This window comes from Nycticebus coucang, chromosome 15 (assembly GCF_027406575.1).
Source record: "Nycticebus coucang isolate mNycCou1 chromosome 15, mNycCou1.pri, whole genome shotgun sequence".
NCBI lineage: Eukaryota > Metazoa > Chordata > Mammalia > Primates > Lorisidae > Nycticebus > Nycticebus coucang.
Genome location: NC_069794.1, coordinates 12032156 through 12052155, shown reverse-complemented (window position 1 = coordinate 12052155; position 20000 = coordinate 12032156). Strand labels below are relative to the sequence as shown.

At 38.2% G+C, this 20000-nt stretch overlaps 1 protein-coding gene across 3 annotated transcripts in view; it reads left to right on the top strand.

Annotated features, from left to right (window-relative positions):
• Positions 1-20000, top strand: part of PCCA (propionyl-CoA carboxylase subunit alpha) — a 396610-nt gene that overhangs the window by 147387 nt on the left and 229223 nt on the right. For all 3 annotated transcript variants that reach the window (XM_053563974.1, XM_053563972.1, XM_053563973.1), the window contains exons 9-12: positions 3048-3126; positions 6936-7038; positions 15211-15305; positions 16764-16914. In XM_053563974.1, the coding sequence (XP_053419949.1) occupies positions 3048-3126; positions 6936-7038; positions 15211-15305; positions 16764-16914 (428 nt within the window). The remainder of the gene's footprint in view (positions 1-3047; positions 3127-6935; positions 7039-15210; positions 15306-16763; positions 16915-20000) is intronic.

The following is a 20000-nucleotide window of genomic DNA, read 5'->3' as shown; positions in this document are numbered from 1 at the left end:
TTTCCCCTTCTTTTTACCTGTTCTTCTCCATTAGTTATTCTATGACATTTTAACTCAAGAAACTGTAGGGAAAATGTGACATGAAATTATTACACAATTTATGACTTTATCACGATGTCATTTTATGTTAACAGTGTCTGCCATGTGTGGAGTAGGTTTTGCTTGGAAGAGTGAGATTATTGTGTCTTGTGTAGATAAATGTGGCATCATCAGTTGGTCAAAAAGCACAGTTCTTTTCAACTTGGAATCCATAACTAAATGGAAAATCTCCTAAGCTCCTAGAGTCCTTTATTCTTTTATTTTCCACATGCAAACTGTTGTTGACTCTAGCCAATTCCAAGTCACAACCTGTCACCTGGACCACTGCAAAGGCTTACTAGTCAGTCTCTCTGTTTCTACCTTTGCCCTTTTATAATTCGTTCATTGCACCGCAGCTGAAGCGGTCTTTTTTTTTTTCTCCTTGAGACAGAGTTTCACTCCGTTGCCTGGGTACAGTGCCCTGGCATTACAGTTCACAGCAACCTCAAACTCCTGGGCTCAAGAGATCATCTCGCTTCCGCCTCCCAAGTAGCTGGCACTACAGGTGCCTGCCACAATGTCCAGCTATTTTTCTATTTTTTTTTAAGTAGAGATGGGGTCTTGCTCTTGTTCAGGTGGTCTCTAACTTCTGAGCTCAAGTGATCTGCCTGCTCTGGCCTCCCAGAGTGCTAAGATTACAGGTGTGAGCCACCATGCCTGGCCAGCCAAAGGGATCTTAAAAAATATTTTATTAAGTCACATCCCACTCCTATATAACACTTTCTGGCTTGTTCCTTCCTTCTGTGAGGAACCATTCTCCCTCATTGGTTTTCCAGAGGGCTAGCTCTGCCTTGTCATTTAGATCTCATCAGTTTTCTCCAAGAAGTCTTTTTAAGGAACACTTGCTTTGATAACTCTCAGTTACATTCCTGTGGGTTGTTTTTATTATAGCACTTAACCACTGTCTCACATTGTACATATAAAAAGTGTGTTTGTATATGAGGTTAGACAAGTGAGTTGGAGAACTCATCCTAGTAAAAGTGATACATGCCTCATTGCTGAGTAGTGCTGTGGTCACCTTTGAAGTACTCCCCTTAGGAAGCTAAGCACTCATGTCAGCGCCTAGTCTGCCCTTCAAGGGAGTTTGGAATTCTTTTTTCTGGAATGGCCATCAGAGATGTCATAGTATGAAGGTCTGGCAATTAAGTTTGTGAACTCATCCTAGAATAAGTATGCCTCATTGCTGAATATCACTATGACCACCAGATGGCCAAGGGGAGTACTTGAAAGGCTAATTCTTCTTTCCTGATTTCACTCTCATTCTTTTATGCAACATTCATTGCAAGGCTACAGCATTGAGTGAGACAAAATATCATTTTTACTACTCTAGTGCAGGATCAAAAATCATGCATGCTCTCATGCAGGATGAAGAATCAAAGCATGGAAAATCTTTTCTACTTTGCCCCCCAATCGGTGTTTTCAGTTTTCTTTTCCTCTACCATCTTACATACGTTCTGTACTTCAACTGAAATCTTCTAGTCATTTCTTAAACTTGTCTCACAGGGTATTTTTCTTCTTCTTTCTGTACTTACTGTTTTTTAAAATGCTATCCCACATAAACATAATGAACAGAAACATCTTTTTAAAATAAAAATCATAATTGAATTAATGATGAAACATTTAGGAAGCAAGTGCCATTTTAACTAAGTAGATGTTAAGGGTGATGTTTTGTGGTTGAGGGTTAAAAGGTCTTTGACTTTTGATCCTTCTTCCTTTTTCCTCTAAGGATGCTGTAACTTGAGTTTAGGGCTATTAGAACATCACAGACTGGGAAGGGTCCTAAAAGTGCTCACTGACTTCTTTCTTCAGAAAAGATCATAAACTATCACAAACATAATGAGTGTCTTCACCTTGTTTTCAGAAAACCTGTGTGAGGGAGACTTATAATTTTTCTTGATAGATCATTATAGATGACTCTTGTTGTCAAATTTTACTGTACAATAACTAATTTAAATAATCATATAATTGGCAACAATTTTAGGATTTTCTGTTATAAAACTTTAGCTGTAGGCTGGGTGCTGGTGGCTCATGTCTGTAATCCTAGCATTCCAGAAGGCCAAGGCAGGAGATTGCTCGAGCTCAGAAGTTTGAGAATAGCCTAAGCAAGAGGAACACCCAATCTCTACTAAAAAGAAAAGAAAAAAAATTAGCTGAGTATGGGGGCACTTGGCCTGTAGTCCTAGCTACTTGGGAGGCTGAGGCAAGAGGATCACTTGAGCCCAGGAATTTGAGGTTGCTGTGAGCTGTGATGATGCCATAGCACACTAGCCTGGGCCATAGTCTGAGGCTCGATCTCCAAAAAAAAAAAAACCCTTTAGCTGTTATGTCCTTTGTTTTGGACCTTACTTTGTATTTTCAAAATACCCTGTTGAGTGTAGGGAGCAGTGTGATAGCTCTTCTATTGATGTTAGTGAGTCTGGGTCTTCTGCTCCCGCCCCTGCTATCATAGCTGTTTGATTCTTCCCAATACTATTGTGTCAGTTCTTGCTGATAAAAGATGTAGAGGTTTTTTTTTTTTTTTTTGTGACTTTTCAGATGAAAATACCTCAAGTACCTAAAAATCATTTTTGAGAAAAGGAGTTTGATTTGTGATGTATTTTAGGTGTTTCTGGTTCTGTGTAGGGCCGTTTAGATCTGTTTAGATCTTTGTTAGTTTAATACTATATCTACTTCTGGTTTTGGAATCTACTTTCAATTTATTTATATTTCTTTAGCTTTTATTTTATTACTGGGGAAAAAGTTACGCTTGTTGATAAAAGTAGCCTTTTTTCTTTTAGAATGATCACACTCTCATTTTTAATATGTGTATAAGATCATTACACTGGTGTTATTTTCCTGACTCTAAGGAAAGGAACTTTTAAATAAATTAGTTATTGTCTTCTCTGTTATTGAACATGTGGTCAGTTGTCATGTTCATACATCCAAACGATCAAAGTCTTAACTTCTGTCTAATTCTTCCCTGCTGTTAGGCTACCCTGTCATGATCAAGGCCTCGGCAGGTGGTGGTGGGAAAGGCATGCGCATCGCTTGGGATGATGAAGAGACCAGGTGAGAGGCTGTCCAAAATATACTTTTGATGAAAATTGCAGTTACTGGAGTTTTATTAAACTGACAGGTAAACAGATAGCAAGAACATAATGGAGCCATTATAGTAACCATATAATTTTTATTTTCAGTGGGAAAAAAAACTTTCAATTATGCATAAACCTTCCTTATTTATATTTTGGTAATGATTATCCTGTGATAGAAAGGTTTTTATTATTTTAAACATTAACAAAGGATTTTCTTTTTTTTTAACAGTATTTTTAAAAAATTGCAGTCATGATTTTATTTTTGAGGCAGAATTTTCTAACATTTGGCTGTATAGTTCTGAATGTGGTCTAATGGTTTGAACCAACTATATTTAAAAGTAGTCATTATTTCATTGAGAGTTTATGTATTGCGTCAGTATGTACTTGCCTTCCCTTGCTAGTCCGTAAAAGTTGTGAATTACTTTGATAATTTTATGGCATGACACATATTCTTTTTTTCTGCTCAATTTGAGATTATCGTGTCCTTTATACACAGTGCACTCTTGTTCTAAGTATAGAATACTTTTCTTTCTTTTTTTTTTTTTTTTTTGTTTTGTTTTTTTGTAGAGACAGGGTCTCACTTTATGGCCCTCGGTAGAGTGCCGTGTCCTCACACAGCTCACAGCAACCTCCAACTCCTGGGCTTAAGCGATTGTCTTGCCTCAGCCTCCCGAGTAGCTGGGACTAAAGGTGCCCGCCACAACGCCCGGCTATTTGTTTGTTGCAGTTTGGCTGGGGCCGGGTTTGAACCCGCCACCCTCGGTATATGGGGCCGGTGCCTTACCGACTGAGCCACAGGCACCACCCATAATACTTTTCATGACTGAATCACAGGTATGCTTTCCCTTCTACTGTCTTCTACTCATTACCAGCAAGTACAAGCTTCTGATCAAATTCAAGTGGAGGGGAAGAGACTTCACTCCTTTATGAGGGAGTGACAACATTCAAGAGCACATGGAATGGGAGATGCTGTGGCCATCTTTGGAAAAGACAATCTGCTAAAACCTCTTTGTGGGACAGAATGGTACAATATAGTACAGATAATGAACAGGGCTTGGTTTTGTGATTTTGTGAGAGGTGTATTTTTATGAACCTTAATTTTCTTCTCATTGTTTTTCCCTTATATATATATAAGGGAAACTGCTATATAAGTACCATGAAAAACATTTACCACTTATTTATTACTCTTCTTGGGGTCTCAAGTTTCCTTTTTTTTTTCTGGAGTGTAGTGATGTCTTCATAGCTCACTGTAGCCTCAGACTCCTGGGCTCAAGCAGTCCTCTAGCCTTAGCCTCCAAAGTAACTAGGACTACAGGCTTGGCTTTTAAAATTTTTTATTGTTATTTTTCCTGGAGGCAAGGTATTGCTATGTTACTCAGGCTGGTCTCAAACTTTTGGTCTCAGGCAATCGTCCTGCTTCCCAAAGTGCTGAGATTACCGGCTGACTCATTGCACCAGGCCAGATTTCAATTTCTTAGTCATTTTGCCAGGGGTACTGTCAGTGACATTTTATGGTGGAGAGTGAGGTTTGCTGTGCTGCTATTGATCTACGAATTTTAATTTACACTTTAATATTTTCAAAAATCACTGTAATCGTTTATTAATTGGGGATCCTTGGGTAAATCTTTTCTTGGAAAGTAAAATTGCATTTATTAAAAATATATTCATAGAATTAATACAAATACATGAATACTTTTCAACCTAAAATGGTACTCTTTTTACCTTGATGAATAAGCGATCTCTGAAACCTTGTGGAGATCAACAAAGGTGTGACATTATTTGATTTAATAATACATGTTCCTTATTTTAAAATGTTGCTCCATATCCCCTGTTCATTTGGACAAATCAAAACTACAGAAGATTGAAAGGGCAGTCCAGCAAGCACCTGTATGAATTACGTTTGTCTCCTAGAGCCACCAACTGTTAACATTAGGCCACAACTTGTCCACACCGTTCCTCCTTTCTTCTCTCCCTCCTTCAAGAAGTAATTTTTATTCTGTATAACCCACAAAAATTTTAGATTTTTTTGAATGCAGGGGAACATTTAGCAGCCCTTAATTGCTTTATTCTTTTATCCTAAGGAATGTCTTTCTCTTGCAACATCTTTCCTGAGCTCTTTCAGGGAAGTAACATCTGTAGAATAATCTGAAAGATTTTTAAAAAGAATGTTGTTGACTAGGCTTATACAATACCTTGTGGTGAGAATTGTGAAAATCGTTAAAGGTGGACTTAGATAATCTTTGGGTTTTTTTCCTTATTCAAATTTAAGTGAAATGTATAGCATGAATGGAAAATTGATTATTTCTACATTTTTCAATACTCCCAGACTTCAGGCATTCTGAGGGGATTTCTGCTTTATTTTTATATTTCTAGCACCTAAATTATTACTGGGTATATAAAGTTTGGTCATCATTGAATGAACATACAATTGAATGAAACAAACACTGTTCCTACTTTTGATTCTTTACTCTTGTTGTTCTTGGTTTAAATGCAAAATGAATGCTCTCCATTGTTACAGCAGAGACAAACTGTAAAGTGCTATATTTTATCTGTGTAATTTATTACATCCCATCTAGTAAAACGTTGGTTATATGGTATTGGAAACTGATTCATTGTGCTTCTAGTTTCTTTGAAGTTTGTGGTCTCCTGAGAGCCAAACTCCATTCCTCTAAATCAAAGAGGTAATGGAGGACTAAGAAAATCAAACACCTTTCCTCTGAGACCTCTGGGAAATAGGACGGTTTTACAATGTTTTGAAATTTGTTTTCTAGTCAGTGTTTATCTGCAGTATTGTATGTTTCAAGCACAAAAGCAAACATATCAGAAAATTATCAGACAGATTTTGCAAATTAAAGGACCAGAGGATTTGGTTTTAATGTTGTACATTAAATACAGGTATTTAATCTAAAGATTAAGAAACTATTTATTAGATATAAGAGAAGCTAAATTTTATTATCTCAGTATATTAATGAATGGAAAATAATGCACTAAATTTTAGAAAAGCAAGTTGAGTTTTTAATGGACTGGTCAATTAGTCCCATATTATGAGTTTAATAGATATATTTTAATAATGATTTAAATTATAATTTATGAATAAACTATGTAAAGCAATAATTATATTCATATTTGTATTTTCAAAAATTGTACTTTCCTGTCTTGTTAATTTTAAAGAGGATACAATTGTAATGACCTGTTGGGGGGTGTGTGATGAGCTTGCTTGCTTTCAAGGTGTGTTTAAAATATTAGGAAAGTTCTTGAGAACTCCCCTGGTGTGTTCTGTCACAGCAAGTGCATTTATTCTGGTTCTACTCCAGTTGTGCAGGTGACTCGACCCTTGGTATTTTTATTTGCATCTTCTGAATTCTGAGTCAGATATGCATTTTAATATTTTTTATTAATAGTATATTATAGTTGAAGAAATGGAACTGAATTTTATATGCTCTGTATGGTTGATTAAAATGTCATATTTAACAGTTGGTGAAATATCAGTATTGCTATTTCCATAGAAAATCTAGTATCAGGGAAGCTGAATAACTTACCGTATGTCACAGAGCTAGGAGGTGGGAAAGTTGCAGTTCAACCAAAATGAATTTAGTTATTTGTACATTGAGGGAATTTGTTTTCTGCTTTGTTCAGAAGTAAGTCAAAACAAATATTTAATTGATCTGGCATTCTTTGACAATGATGGCTGTATTTGTTAGTCTGATATATTTAATTGATCTGGTATTCTTTGACAATGATGGCTGTATTTGTTAGTCTGATTCTTCTTCTTTTTTCCTTTACAAGGGATGGTTTTAGATTTTCATCTCAAGAAGCTGCTTCTAGTTTTGGTGATGATAGACTACTAATAGAAAAATTTATTGATAACCCTCGTCATATAGAAATTCAGGTTGGTATATTGAAAATGCTTTTTCATTATTATGACTTTACAGTAATAGCATTTAATTCTATTGGAAACATATTTTCTTCCATTTGGAATGATTGCGAATCATTTTGGCATGTTTGAATAAGAACAAAATACATTGCTTACCTGCCTTTGGAATCTGGTATCCTTTTTTGTTTAAGTGCTAGGATAGGGCTTTGGGGACAGGGAGTGATACAAAAATCCATCTCCAGAAAGAAGCAGTACCAAGATATCTGACCAGACTATGTTCTACCTTCAGATCACTAAGTCCCCTTCTAGGCCAGGGCTGGACTATTTGGGGGCATTTTTTTTGTTGGTTTGTTTTTTGTTTTTGAGACAGAGCCTAAAGCTATCACCCTGGGTAGAATGCCGTGGCATCACAGCTCACAGCTCACAGCAACCTCCAAATCCCGGGCTCAAGCAATTCTCCTGCCTCCGCCTCCCAAGTAGCTGGGACTACAGGCACTCTCCACAACGCCTGGCTATTTTTTGGTTGCAGCCGTCATTGTTTGGTGGGCCCGGGCTGGATTTGAACCCGCCAGCTCAGGTGTATGTGGCTGGCACGTTAGCTGCTTGAGCCACAGGCACCGAGCCCATTTTGGGGCATTTTTAAAAGAAAAGTGCAGCCTGACCGGGGGGCCTGTATCATTTGAAGTTATCATGTGGTTGTGTACCTTGCTGTGACAAGCATTCTGCTAGGAGCTGGATTATAGAGACAAATAAATCACTTCTTCTATTCAGATTAAGATATTAATCCTTCAGTTGGATGTCGGGGTGTGGATTTTGGCAAAACAAAATAGGTTTTCTGAAATAAAATACAGAGGAAGACAAGTCTGTTGATGATTTCATTTGTCGGAAATGCCTTTATGCTAATTTTACACATTATGACTATGAATTGATGTGTAATAAAGTTTGATAAAAATGAATATCAAAATTGAAATCTTTAAATTTTGAGTATATTTGTTAATCTTAATTTGGTGTAAAGAACCAAAAAACTAAATAAAAGGTTATTTGCTGGCCTTGTCTCTTCTGATGGGGGCCTGACATAACAGCCCTGGATTCTGTTCTTTTTTAAGTTCATTGATGATGTTATATAGATATTATTTTTAATTTTTGAAGGGGTTTGGACTTTTTGCTGGTGGAGAATGTGGACATTTATCATAGGTATGGTAGGAAATTTTCATGTAGATTCTCAAATTTTCCAAAGTGAGAAAAATATACAAACTTATATAATCAGTTAGAAGTCTGCAAATCTTAAGTGTACAATTTAAACATTTTTTTACATATACACATTTAACTGTGTAATAGTCATTTGTAGCTACATTTCCATGAGCACCAAGAGATTCCTTGGCACCCCTTTCCAGTCCCTATTCATGGCCACCAAGAGTAACTGCTGTCCCTAGGTCTGCCATCCTGGACTAGTTCTGTCCTTACGTTTCTGGTTTGGTCTGACTTTTTTCACACATCATCATATCTTTGAAATTCTTTTATGAGATTCTGTGTTATCATTTGCCCCTAAAAATTGTTCTGTGGTGTTTGATGGTTTGTCTAATCTGTGATTTATCCATCTTCCTATTGATGGATCTTTGGTTTGTTTCCAGCTTTTTTTATATTATAAAAAGCTATATTTTTATAGATGTAACCACGTGTGTACACACACACACACACACACACACTTCTGGATAGACTGAGGAGCGATACTATTGGGTTACATAGTAAGATTATGTTTAGTTTTAGTAGGTGCTCTGGCTGTACTAACATACACTCCCACCAGTAATATATGAGAGTCTCCTTTGCTACCATCTTTTCCAACACTTGTCATTCTCAAGTTTTTAAATGTTTAGTCATTTTGGTGGCCTTCTGACGGTATTACTTTGTTTAATTTGCATTTTGCTGTTAAGTATTGGTGTCAAACACCTTTTTATAAATTTATTGACCATTTGGTTATCTTTTTGTGAAGCGACTACTCAAGGCTTTCATCTTTGCCCTCCTTTTTTAAAATTAGATTTTTTTCTTTTTCTTTCTTTCGTTTTTTTTTTTTTTTTTTTTTTGAGACAGAGTCTCACTATGTCACCCTCAGTAGAGTGCCGTAGCATCACAGCTCACAGCAACCTCCAACTCCTGGGCTCAAGCAATTCTCTTGTCTCAGCCTCCCAAGTAGCTGGGACTACAGGCGCCCGCCACAACGCCCGGCTATTTTTTTGTTGTAGTTGTTGTTGTTTGGCAGACCCAGCCTGGGTCTGGACCCGCCAGCTCTGGTGTATGTGGCTGGTGCCCTGTCTGCTGAGCTACAGGCACCAAGACTTAAAATTAGACTTTTAAACATTATTGACTAGTCTGAGTTCTGTCTCTATTTTGCTTATGAGTCCTTTGTCAGACGTGCACGTGTGCACACATACACACACAGTGTAGCCCTCTCCCTACCTGTGGCTTGCCTGTTCACTTTATTAACGATGTCTTTGTAGGAACAGAAGTTCTGAATTTTATTGAAGTCCAGTTTAATAAAGTCTGTTTTGCTACCCTAGTTAGGAGTGTGTTTATTTTAGGTGTGATATTTAGGCCTATTATTCTCCTTGAATTAATTTTTTCTGTTTAGCGTGAAGTAGGGTCAGCGTAAATTTTTTTCTATTCTGACATCTAATTTCTTCAGCATTTATTATTTCTGTGACCATTTGTTGTAAATTGAGATTTGGCCATTGTCTTAATTATTGTGGTTTTATAATAAGTCTAGAAATCGTGGGCTGTAAGCATTCTAAATTTATTATTTTTTTCTTCAGATAGTTTTGGCTCTTTTTAGGTTCTTTGAATTTCCATGGAAATTTTTAGACTTTACCTGTCAATCTGTCTCCCCACCTTCCCTGTTCCCACCTGAAGGGATTTTTTAGGTTGTATTGAATCTAGAGATTATTCTGGGGAGAAGTGACATCTTAATAATGAATTTTTAATTTTTATTATTTATTTATTTTGAGACAGTCTCAAGCTGTTGCCTTGGGTAGAGTGCTGTGGCGTCATTGCTCACAGCAACCTCCAACTTGGGCTCAAGTGATTCTCTTGCCTCAGTTTTTCTATTTTTAGTAGAGTTAGGGGTCTTACTTTTTTATTGTTGTTGTTCAGACTGGTCTCAAAATGGTGAGCTCAAGCAATCCACTCGCCTTGGCCTCCCAGAGGTACAGGCATGTACCTCCCATGAGGTACAGGCTTAATATTGAATTTTTAAATTTATGAACTGGAATATTTTTCATTTATTTAGGTCTTTTTTACTGCTTTTAGGACCGTTTTATAGTTTTGAGTGTGGGGGTTTTGTGTGTGTTTCATTAGATTTACTCCTAGATATTTGATAATTTTAGATATTAAAAGTGTTATTTCCTAAATTTTATTTGTCTGTTGTTTGTTGTGTGTGTGTAGAAACATAGCTGATTTTTATATATGGGTCTTAAATTCAGTTTCTTTGCTGAATCCACTTGTAGCATGTTTTGGTTACCTTTTGCTGAGGGATAAACTATCTCAAAATGTGGTAATTTAAAACATTTAAGGACACACAACAATATGAATGTACTTAATGCCACTTAAAACTGGCTAAAAAGGGGTGAATTTTATGTTACTGTATGTTTTTCTCTAATAACAACATTTAACTATTTCTCATAATTCTCAGGATTGACTTGGTTTAGCTTTTTTTTTTCTGAGATAGATTCTTGTTCTGTTGCCCTGGGTAGAGTGCTGTGGCGTCATCACAGCTCACAGCAGCCTCAAGCTCTTGGGCTCAAGTGATCTCCTTCCCTCAGCCTCCCGAGTAGCTGGGACTACAGGCACCTGTCATAACACCAAACTAATTTTTCTATTTTTAGTAGAGATAGGGTCTTACTATTGCTCAGGCTGGTTTTGAACTACTGAGCTCAGGTGATCCACCTGCCTCAGCCTCCCAGAGTGCTGGCATTACAGGTGTGAGCCACCGCGCCCGGCCTAGCTTGGCATTTCTTTGCTTCATACGGTGTCCTCCTGGGCAGTAGTTTTGTGTTGGGGCTGTTTCAAACCGGTCATAACTGGTTTGGAACACTCCATGTTAGGTGCCTAGGAGGGATAGTGTAAAGACTAAGCTCAGCCAAGACACTCTCTTTTTCTCGGTGTGAAGCCTCAGGGCTTCTCCATGTGGTATTTGTATAAGAATGTCTACAATTATGAAGTTACAGGTAAGAACTGCCTGAAAAAAGCTGTCTTCCCTTTTATGATTTGGACTCAGAACCAGCACAGAATGAGTTTTGTTGCATTTTGCAAGTTCCTTGACTTGCCTAGAATCTTTTGCAGATGGGCTTGTGCATGTGTGGTGGTCCCAGCACGTGTGTCACCCTGGGGTCACCTTTGGTTACTAGCTACTACAGTCTGTCCTTTGGCACCTGGTGATCATGTCCTTGTATAAACAGACTAGACACATTTTCCTTTCAAGACCAGGATTTATCTCATCTTTAAACTTCGGCCAGATCTGAATGAGACTTTTGTTTATGTTCCCATGAAAGCAAGGCTTCTGAATTTAAAGGCAGCCTGACATTCACTCGTCTAACATACAAGGATGAGAAAAGGATATGACACTGCAATAAATACCCCCATTCAATAGTTGAAAAACAAGCACAATAGCGACTGGTTCTTAGCAGCAGTCTTAGCCAGCAGTGGAAGCAGAGAGCTGCCTCAGCAGGTTCTTACAGGAGGAACGTTGGTGAGAGATGACAGTGGCTTGGGTCACAGGACTGGCAGGGGAAGTAATGTGATTGAATTCTGGATATTTTGTGAAGGTAGACCAGATTTTCAAATAGATGGATATATTTCATAAGAAAAAAGGCATCAAAGATGACTTTAGAGTTTTGGCTTGTGAAATAAGAAGGATAGAACCATCTTTTACTGAGACGGGTGGGAAACACTGAGAGGTGCATGTTTTGGGGAGGAAATCAGGTTATCAAGGAGATGTCCATTAGATTAGTGTAGCTGTCGTGTAGTTTAGGGGAGAGTTTGGGCTCTTCTTGTAAGGTTCTAAGGGCAGAATAATTTTGTCCTATTCCCCATCTAGCACTTGCTCATGCTATTGGACTACTACTACACTATTTTATTTTTAGATTCTGAGTTTCCTAATTGGCCATGAGGGTCAGGAGGACAGAGAATGGATCTTACCCATTTGCTGTCCCCAGGAACCAAGCCATTAGCTTTCACACTTCTCATACTCAATAAATGTGTATTAATCTGTGTTAAGTAGTTACTGTCTATGCCAGCTTTTTAGTTTATTTAGCGTAAAACTGGGTGATATTTTTAAACATAGGTGAAAATGTCTCCCAGCTACTTAATAGGTAACACAGATGTTCTCATATCTGATTTGTACTCGGAAGGTTTATAAATTTACTTTAAGTTTTAATTTTTTACTTCTATGAGGTGATTTGTGCACATAATAAAGGGTATTCAAGAAAAAATAAGCATCTCTTTTACTTTGTGCCCTGATGTCTATTACTGGGTGCAGTCTCTGTTGCTGTTTGTAGAGTCTCTCTCCATGCATAACCTATGTGCAGTATACATGTGCTTATCACCTACCATTTTTCACATGAGCTAAAACATACTGTGTCTTTTTCCATACTGAAAGTTCATTGCCAATGTGAATGGCACATGCCATGTGGCTTAAACAGGTGCTGCTCAAGCAGGCATGTCCTGGGCTGCGTCCGGGGATGCTAAGTGGCCTGCGTTAACTGGTACATGTTTTGAAGCTTTTTTTCCCCAGGAAGCTGTATCTCTTAGAGATTTTTCATATTCTGTACATGCAAATGTGTAGTTTTAAAAAACTCATGATGTATTTAAGAATTCCCCTATAACAGTGGTTCTCAACCTTCTTAATGCTGCAACCCTTTAATACAGTTCCTGTGGGTCACGACCCACAGATTGAGAACCACTGTCCTATAAACACTATTTACTTATAGTATTTTTGGTTACTTAGCCTTCTTATTTATTTAATGGAATAATATCATTTTTGTTGAATGCCTAGTGTATACAACTTTGAAAAATGAGCTGGGTGACTATACAAAATTTAGAGAAAAACTGTTGATTCTGTATGTTAATCTAGTATTTTCTAATATTTAATTGGAGATATTTCTGATAGTTATTGGTTATTTTGGCTTCATTTCTTGGATACTGTCTACTTCCACTTCCTTGTCAGTTCAAATAAAAAAAGAGGTTGAGGCCCAGTGTAGTAGCCCAAGCCTATAATCCCAGCACTTTGGGAGGACAAAGTGGGAGGATCAGCCTGGGCAACATAGGGAGACCTTTTCTCTACAAAAAGTACAAAAATTAATGGGACATGGTGGCATACACCTATAGTCCCACCTGCTTGGGAGGCTGAGTAGGAGGATTGCTTGAACCCAGGAGTTAAAGGCTGCAGTGAGCTATATTGACATCATTGCACTCCAGCCTGGGCAGCAGAGTAATACCCTCTCTCTTAAAAAAAAAAAAAATAAAAGAGGTTGAGAAGTGTTTAATGTCTTAAAATAGTTTTAGATGTACTTCATGTAGCTACCTTTAAGTCTTAGTAATAAAATTCCAACTTAATAACATTTTATTACTGTAATACTTTCTATCATTGCTTAAAGTCATTCTTGAGTTGTGGAAAGGTTTTATTTCTAAAAATTAACGTTGCAGTCATATATTAAATACTTATTTTATAGTATGCCTGTTTCCAGGAGCCATATAAAATGTTAAGATGATATTATCTGTTACTTATAATGTATGAAGAAACAGAATGGCTTGTCCAGAGAGGCTGCATGGCTATTTGGGTCTAGAATTAGTGCCTAGTCTTTTGGTGTCCAAAATAGGTCTTAACCTCTGTGAACTGAATGTATACATTCAGACATATACATCTACTCTTTTTTTTTTTTTTTGTTAGACAGACTGTCACTATGTCATCCTTGGTAGAGTGCCCTGGCGACACAGCCACAGCAACCTTAGACTCTTGGGCTTAAACAATTCTTTTGCCTCAGCCTCCCAAGTAGCTGGGATTACAGGCACCCGCTGCAATGCCCGGCTATTTTTTTGTTGCAGTTGTCATTGTTTAGCTGGCCCGGGCTGAGTTCAAACCCACCAGCCTGGGTGTATGTGGCTGGCGCCCTACCCACTGAGCTACGGGCGCTGCCCTACATCTACTCTTTAATCCTGAAAATAGATTACTCCATTTCTGAAAATCAAACATTCTAGCCAAAACCTTTAATGAAGAATCTCTTTTGGGGTTTCCAGATTTAGCTGATAAATATATATGCTAATTTTGAATTTCAGACAAGCAATGATTTTTTAAAATATCCCAAATACCACAGTTTTACTGAGAAATTATTCATTGCTCATCTGAAATTGAAATGTAGCTGGTTGTCTTGTATTTCACCTGGGCATCCCAGCTTACTTCCCATTATAGGTTGAGTATCTCTTGTCTGAAATGCTGGGGACATGTGTTTCACATATTGAATTGCTTCTAATTTTGTAATACGTGGTATTTGCATGTATACTTACTGGTTAAACATCCCTAATCTAAAAATCTAAAATGCTCCAATGAGAATTTCTTTTGAGCACAATGTCAAAAAGTGTCAGATTTTAGAGCATTTCAGATTTTCAGATAGAGTTGTTCAACCTGTATTACAAATGGGAAAAGATTATAATGTGTTTTATACTTGAGTTTCCCACAGCAAAAATAAACCACAGTAAAGACATCCATATTTAAATAACAGACTAAATATTGGATATAAATACATAAAAGATCATTTCCTAATCAACAGATATTTAATAAAGTTAACAACAGACAGATGGTTGCTGTAACACTGCTCTCCTAAGCACAGTTGACATCCAGAACTGTATTGTCTTTATTGATACTCAGTGCCCTTCACAAAATTTGTACAACTGGTTCTGATGTTTTACTCATGGTATTTGGAAACTTTTCCTCTCAGATCTTTTTGGTAAAATGTTTTATTGAGTTTTGGGGTTGTAAATATAAAATTGTCTTTCTGTTAACATAAACTGAAAGGCTGTTTTGAGAGGTACATATGGTCTGTGAGGTTTGAGGATTAAAAATGAAGAGATGTTGCATGGGGAAAATATTACCTGGGCACATATGTAGTGGCTGTATCTTCTCAAATGGTATTGCTCTTTCAGGTTTTAGGTGACAAACATGGGAATGCTTTGTGGCTTAATGAAAGAGAGTGCTCAATTCAGAGAAGAAATCAGAAGGTGGTGGAAGAGGCGCCAAGGTAAGAGTTGCTTCCAGTGAACATTTATGAAATTGCCTGTTTTTATGTATTTCTTATGTTTCTTTCCTTATTGGCTGAAATTGCTTTAAAATTCATGTAGACTTTATTAGTACATATTTTTATAAGTAAAAATTTGTCACTTGATTTTCCTTAGTACTTTGATATGTAAAAGCGAGAGAATACTTGAAAAAGAAACAGGTTTTTATTGGAGGAGAAAGTTGAGTAGACAACTCCTCTAATAAAAGGAGGAGTTAATTTTTTTCTATGTGAAGGTTTCATAATGTTGATTCTGGCTGAGCACAGTGGTTCAAGCCTGTAATCCCAGTACTTTGGGAGGCCGAGTTGGGAGGATTGTTTGAGGTCAGGGATTTGAGACCAGCCTGGGCAACATAATGAGATCTTGTCTCTACAAAAAAATTTTAAAAATAAGCCAGGTGTGGTGGTGCACACCTGTAGTTCTAGCTATTGGGGAGGCTGAGGCAGGAGGATAGCTTGAACCCAGGAGTTTGAAGTAATAGTGAGCTATGATTATACCACTGTACTCAGGCCTTGGCAAGAGAAGAGACCCTGTCTCTTAAAAAATAAACAAGTAAAGATGATCCTGAATTTATCCTATCATGAAAGGACTCCTAACATTTTTGTCAAAGGATTAATACATAACCTTGTTTTATGTGTGTTTCTGTTATTTAATAATGTTGAATTATTAATAGCGAACACACAATCCTGGCCAACAAGCCTGAGTAAATGTCTTCCCACAAAGGCAGTTCACAGCTTTCTTGCGCTGGGAACACCAGACAGCACTTCAGCACAAAGCCCAGGGAGCCGCTGTAAACAGTGAAAGCACACATAGAAGAGCACACAAATGCAGAAAATCCGGCACCAAGCAGACCTGAAAAGGACACTTGTTTATAGTCTGAGCATCAGAACACGAAGGCGTAGCACCACCTTGTTCAACCTCAGCGTGTCAGGAGTCTAAAACTTTTCACCTCTCTGCTCTTGTTCCTGAATGACCAGGAGAGTGCCTTAGTATTGATATGGGGGATACAAATAAATTTTAACAAGTAGGCAAATTTGCACACGTGGAATCTATGGACAAGGAGGATTGCATGTATATGTTAGTTTGTGAGAATCCCAGTTTTTAGCTCAAGGCCACTTTGAATATACATGTTAAATTTTACAAATTGAAAAATCATATTGTCTATGAGTAGACTGAAGGTGCAGTATAATGTGAAAGGTTCAAATGTTAGTATTAAAAAAATCCACAGTTGATTTCTTTAAGCATGCTATACTTAATAACACAATCAGCGTATATTATAAAAGTATAGAAAGCATATAATATTATGAACTTTCTAATTGGATATAGATGATCTATATCTGAGTAAACTTTATGTAATGTACAAAAACGATAACTTGATTTTTTAGTCTAGGTGTAGATGAAAACTCTTTTTGCATTTGTAGCATTTTTTTGGATGCTGAAACTCGAAGAGCAATGGGGGAGCAAGCTGTGGCTCTTGCCAAAGCAGTGAAGTACTCCTCTGCTGGAACTGTAGAGTTCCTTGTGGACTCAAAGAAGAACTTTTACTTCTTGGAGATGAACACGAGACTCCAGGTAGCAAACACTGTTTTTATTCCTCTCCATGCGTTTGTACTTTGCCCCTCTATACCCACCTCTTTTTGTTTAAAAATTAAAATCAACTCCATAAACTATTAAACAAATTTTTAGTTTTTATTCTCATGCTAAACATCTATTGGGAATGAGGGATAAGTGTCCCACTAACTTAAAGTTCAGTGTCCAGACCCTGCTCTGTCATAGTTCTACTTGGAATGTGGAAATTCCACTTTGTTTTCTTCTTGAACCTCTTTAGATGAGCTATAATATATTTGTGCTGGTAAGAGAAACTACTTGGAATATTGTAAATAGAAAAATATCAAGTGATTACAAAATCCTGGGGGAGAAGAGTGCAAGGAAGGAGACCCAGAGAGAACTTCCGGGAGGGGCTCCTATAGTTATGTTGCCCACTAGGCTCCCAGAAGAGCTGCTACCTCTGCCCTGTCACGAGGCCGAGAAATCCAGGGGCAGCCCGGGCAACTGCCGGCTGTGGGGACGTCCTCCCGTAATGCCAATCAATCTCAAGAACTTACTGGTACTATAACTGGTGCTTTATTTCTTTCCTTCCTTTTTAGAATTTTGTTTAAATTGTGAACTGTGCACATATGGAAACATACCTAGAACACAAATGTGTAATTGCAAATATTATTATAAATCGATGTGAACATCAGCTGGGTCTAAAAGTATAAAAAAGCCAGCCTTTTTTACCCCAGACCCTATTTTCTTGTCCTCCTCAATTACTTCCCTCTGTCTTCCTAGAGCTGCCTCCTGTTCTGACTGAATTCTCAGCACCTCGTGTTTCTGTCAGGGTCTATTTTTGCCTGTTTTTAAAATTTTTATATTAATGGGATCATACGGTATATATTTTTTTGTGCCTCTGGCTTCTTTTCTCAATGTTACATTTGTGAGATTCATGCTGTTTCTTGTAAACTCCTGTATGATACTCCTTTAAAGAAAATGCCGGGTGGTGCCTGTGGCTCAGTGAGTAGGGCGCTGGCCCCATATACCGAGGGTGGCGGGTTCAAACCCAGCCCTGGCTGAACTGCAACCAAAAAATAGCTGGGCGTTGTGGTGGGCGCCTGTAGTCCCAGCTGCTCGGGAGACTGAGGCAGGAGAATCGCGAAAGCCCAAGAGCTGGAGGTTGCTGTGAGTCCTGTGACGTCATGGCACTCTACCGAGGGCAGTAAAGGGAGACTCTGTCTCTACAAAAAAAAAAAGAAAACGCCACTATTTGTTTATCTACTCAATTTCCATAGATACTTAGTTTCCAGTTTTATAGAATTTGTATTAGTTTTTTAGGGCTGCCATAGAAAATGATCATAAACTGGGTGGCTGTACACAGCAGAAATTTATTCTTTCACACTTGAGGAGGCCAAAGTCTCACTTTGAGGTATCAGCAGATTTGCCTCCTTCCTCAGGTTCTGAGAAGAATCTATTCACGTCTCTCTCTTGGCCCTGGGGGGCTGCTGCTGGGGTGTGGTCTTCCTTGGCTTGTGGCAGCGGAACTTTATTCTCTGCCTCACTTGGCATCTGTGCCTCACTGTGTCCAAAGCTCCCACTTTCTGTAATGATACAGTTATGTTGGATTTAGGAGCCAGCCTATTTCAGTATTACTCATCATAACTTGATGATGTCTGTCACAGTCCTATTTCCAAATAAAGTCATGTTCACAGGTTCTGGGTGGACGTGAATTTAGAAAGGGATGTTGTTTAACCCAGTATACCATTCAAAAAACACATGTGAGCTAAAGAGACAGAAATTAGTGGTCATCTAAGACTGAAGTGGGTTATAGGCTGATAGTAGGACAGGGGAGACAATGGAAAGGCATACTTACGCCTGAACCTTGGGGTCAACTCTTCTTCCATTGGGCTTTGGGGATGAGAGGGTGGGAAGGGGTATTGGAGTCACTGCAGACATGAGCTGAGTACCATGGGTTACCTGAGGGTTTTTCTCCATTGCTATTTTGTCCTTAGCTTTAGGATTTTTATGTGGTCCTGTGCTTCACAGCTCTGTCTTCATGGTCATGTCTCTTTCCCGGGGATAGACTCCTTAGGACCCTTGAGCAGGGTTGTTTGTTCTCTTTATGCCTGGTCCTTGTGTCCCTGAAACTTTTAGGTGCATTTTCCTTAGGTCCTGCTCCTCCCCCAGTGGTAGGGAATGTAATGGTCTGGGCTTCAGGGTTTTTTTTTTTTTGCCTTTTTCCTGATAGTTATCTATCTTTTTTTTTTTTTTTTTTTGAGACAGAGTCTTACTATGTCACCTGGGTAGAGTGCTGTGGCATCACAGCTCATAGCAACCTCAAACTCTTGGGCTTAAGTGATTCTTTTAACTCAGCCTCCCAAGTAGCTGGGACTACAGGCACCCGCCACAACGCCCAGCTATTTTTTTTGTTGCAGTTGTCATTGTTGTTTGGCTGGTTGGGTCCAGGCTCGAACCTACATATACCCAGCCCTGGTATATGTGGCTGGCGCCACAACCACTGAGCTACGGGTGCTGAGCCCTGATGATTATCTTTTGCCTAGTCTATCTTCTTCCCCCTTTATCTCTCTGTTACACCTGTTCTACAAACAGTGTATAAATGTCTTTAGCCAAGATTTGATAATCTTTGCCTTTTTTGTTGTTGTTTTTTTCTGAGATGAGGCCTTGCTCTATCACCCAGGCTGGTGTGCAGCTCACCGACTCCTAGGCTTGAGCCACCCTCCTGCCTCCGCCTCTTGAGTAGTAGGGACTACAAGCATGCCCCCTGGCTTTGATAATCTGTGTTTCCTATTTTGACCATTTGCTCTGTAGAAAGTTAATATAAAGTCTGATATATTTGAGTTTAAATTTACAATCTTTTAACATGCTTTTCGTCCCATCTCTGTTTTTTTCTTCTTCTCTTTTTCATAATATTTATCATTCACCTTTTTTTTCCTGTACTAGTGTGGGGGTTATATATACTTTTTCTAATCTTTGGGTAGAATTTATAGGTGACTGCATACATCCTTAACTTACCAAATTTAGTACCAATCAGTATCTTTTCACCTGGCCCACCAGTCTGTATAGGCAACTCAGAACATTTTAATTCCCTTTACCATCTCCTGACT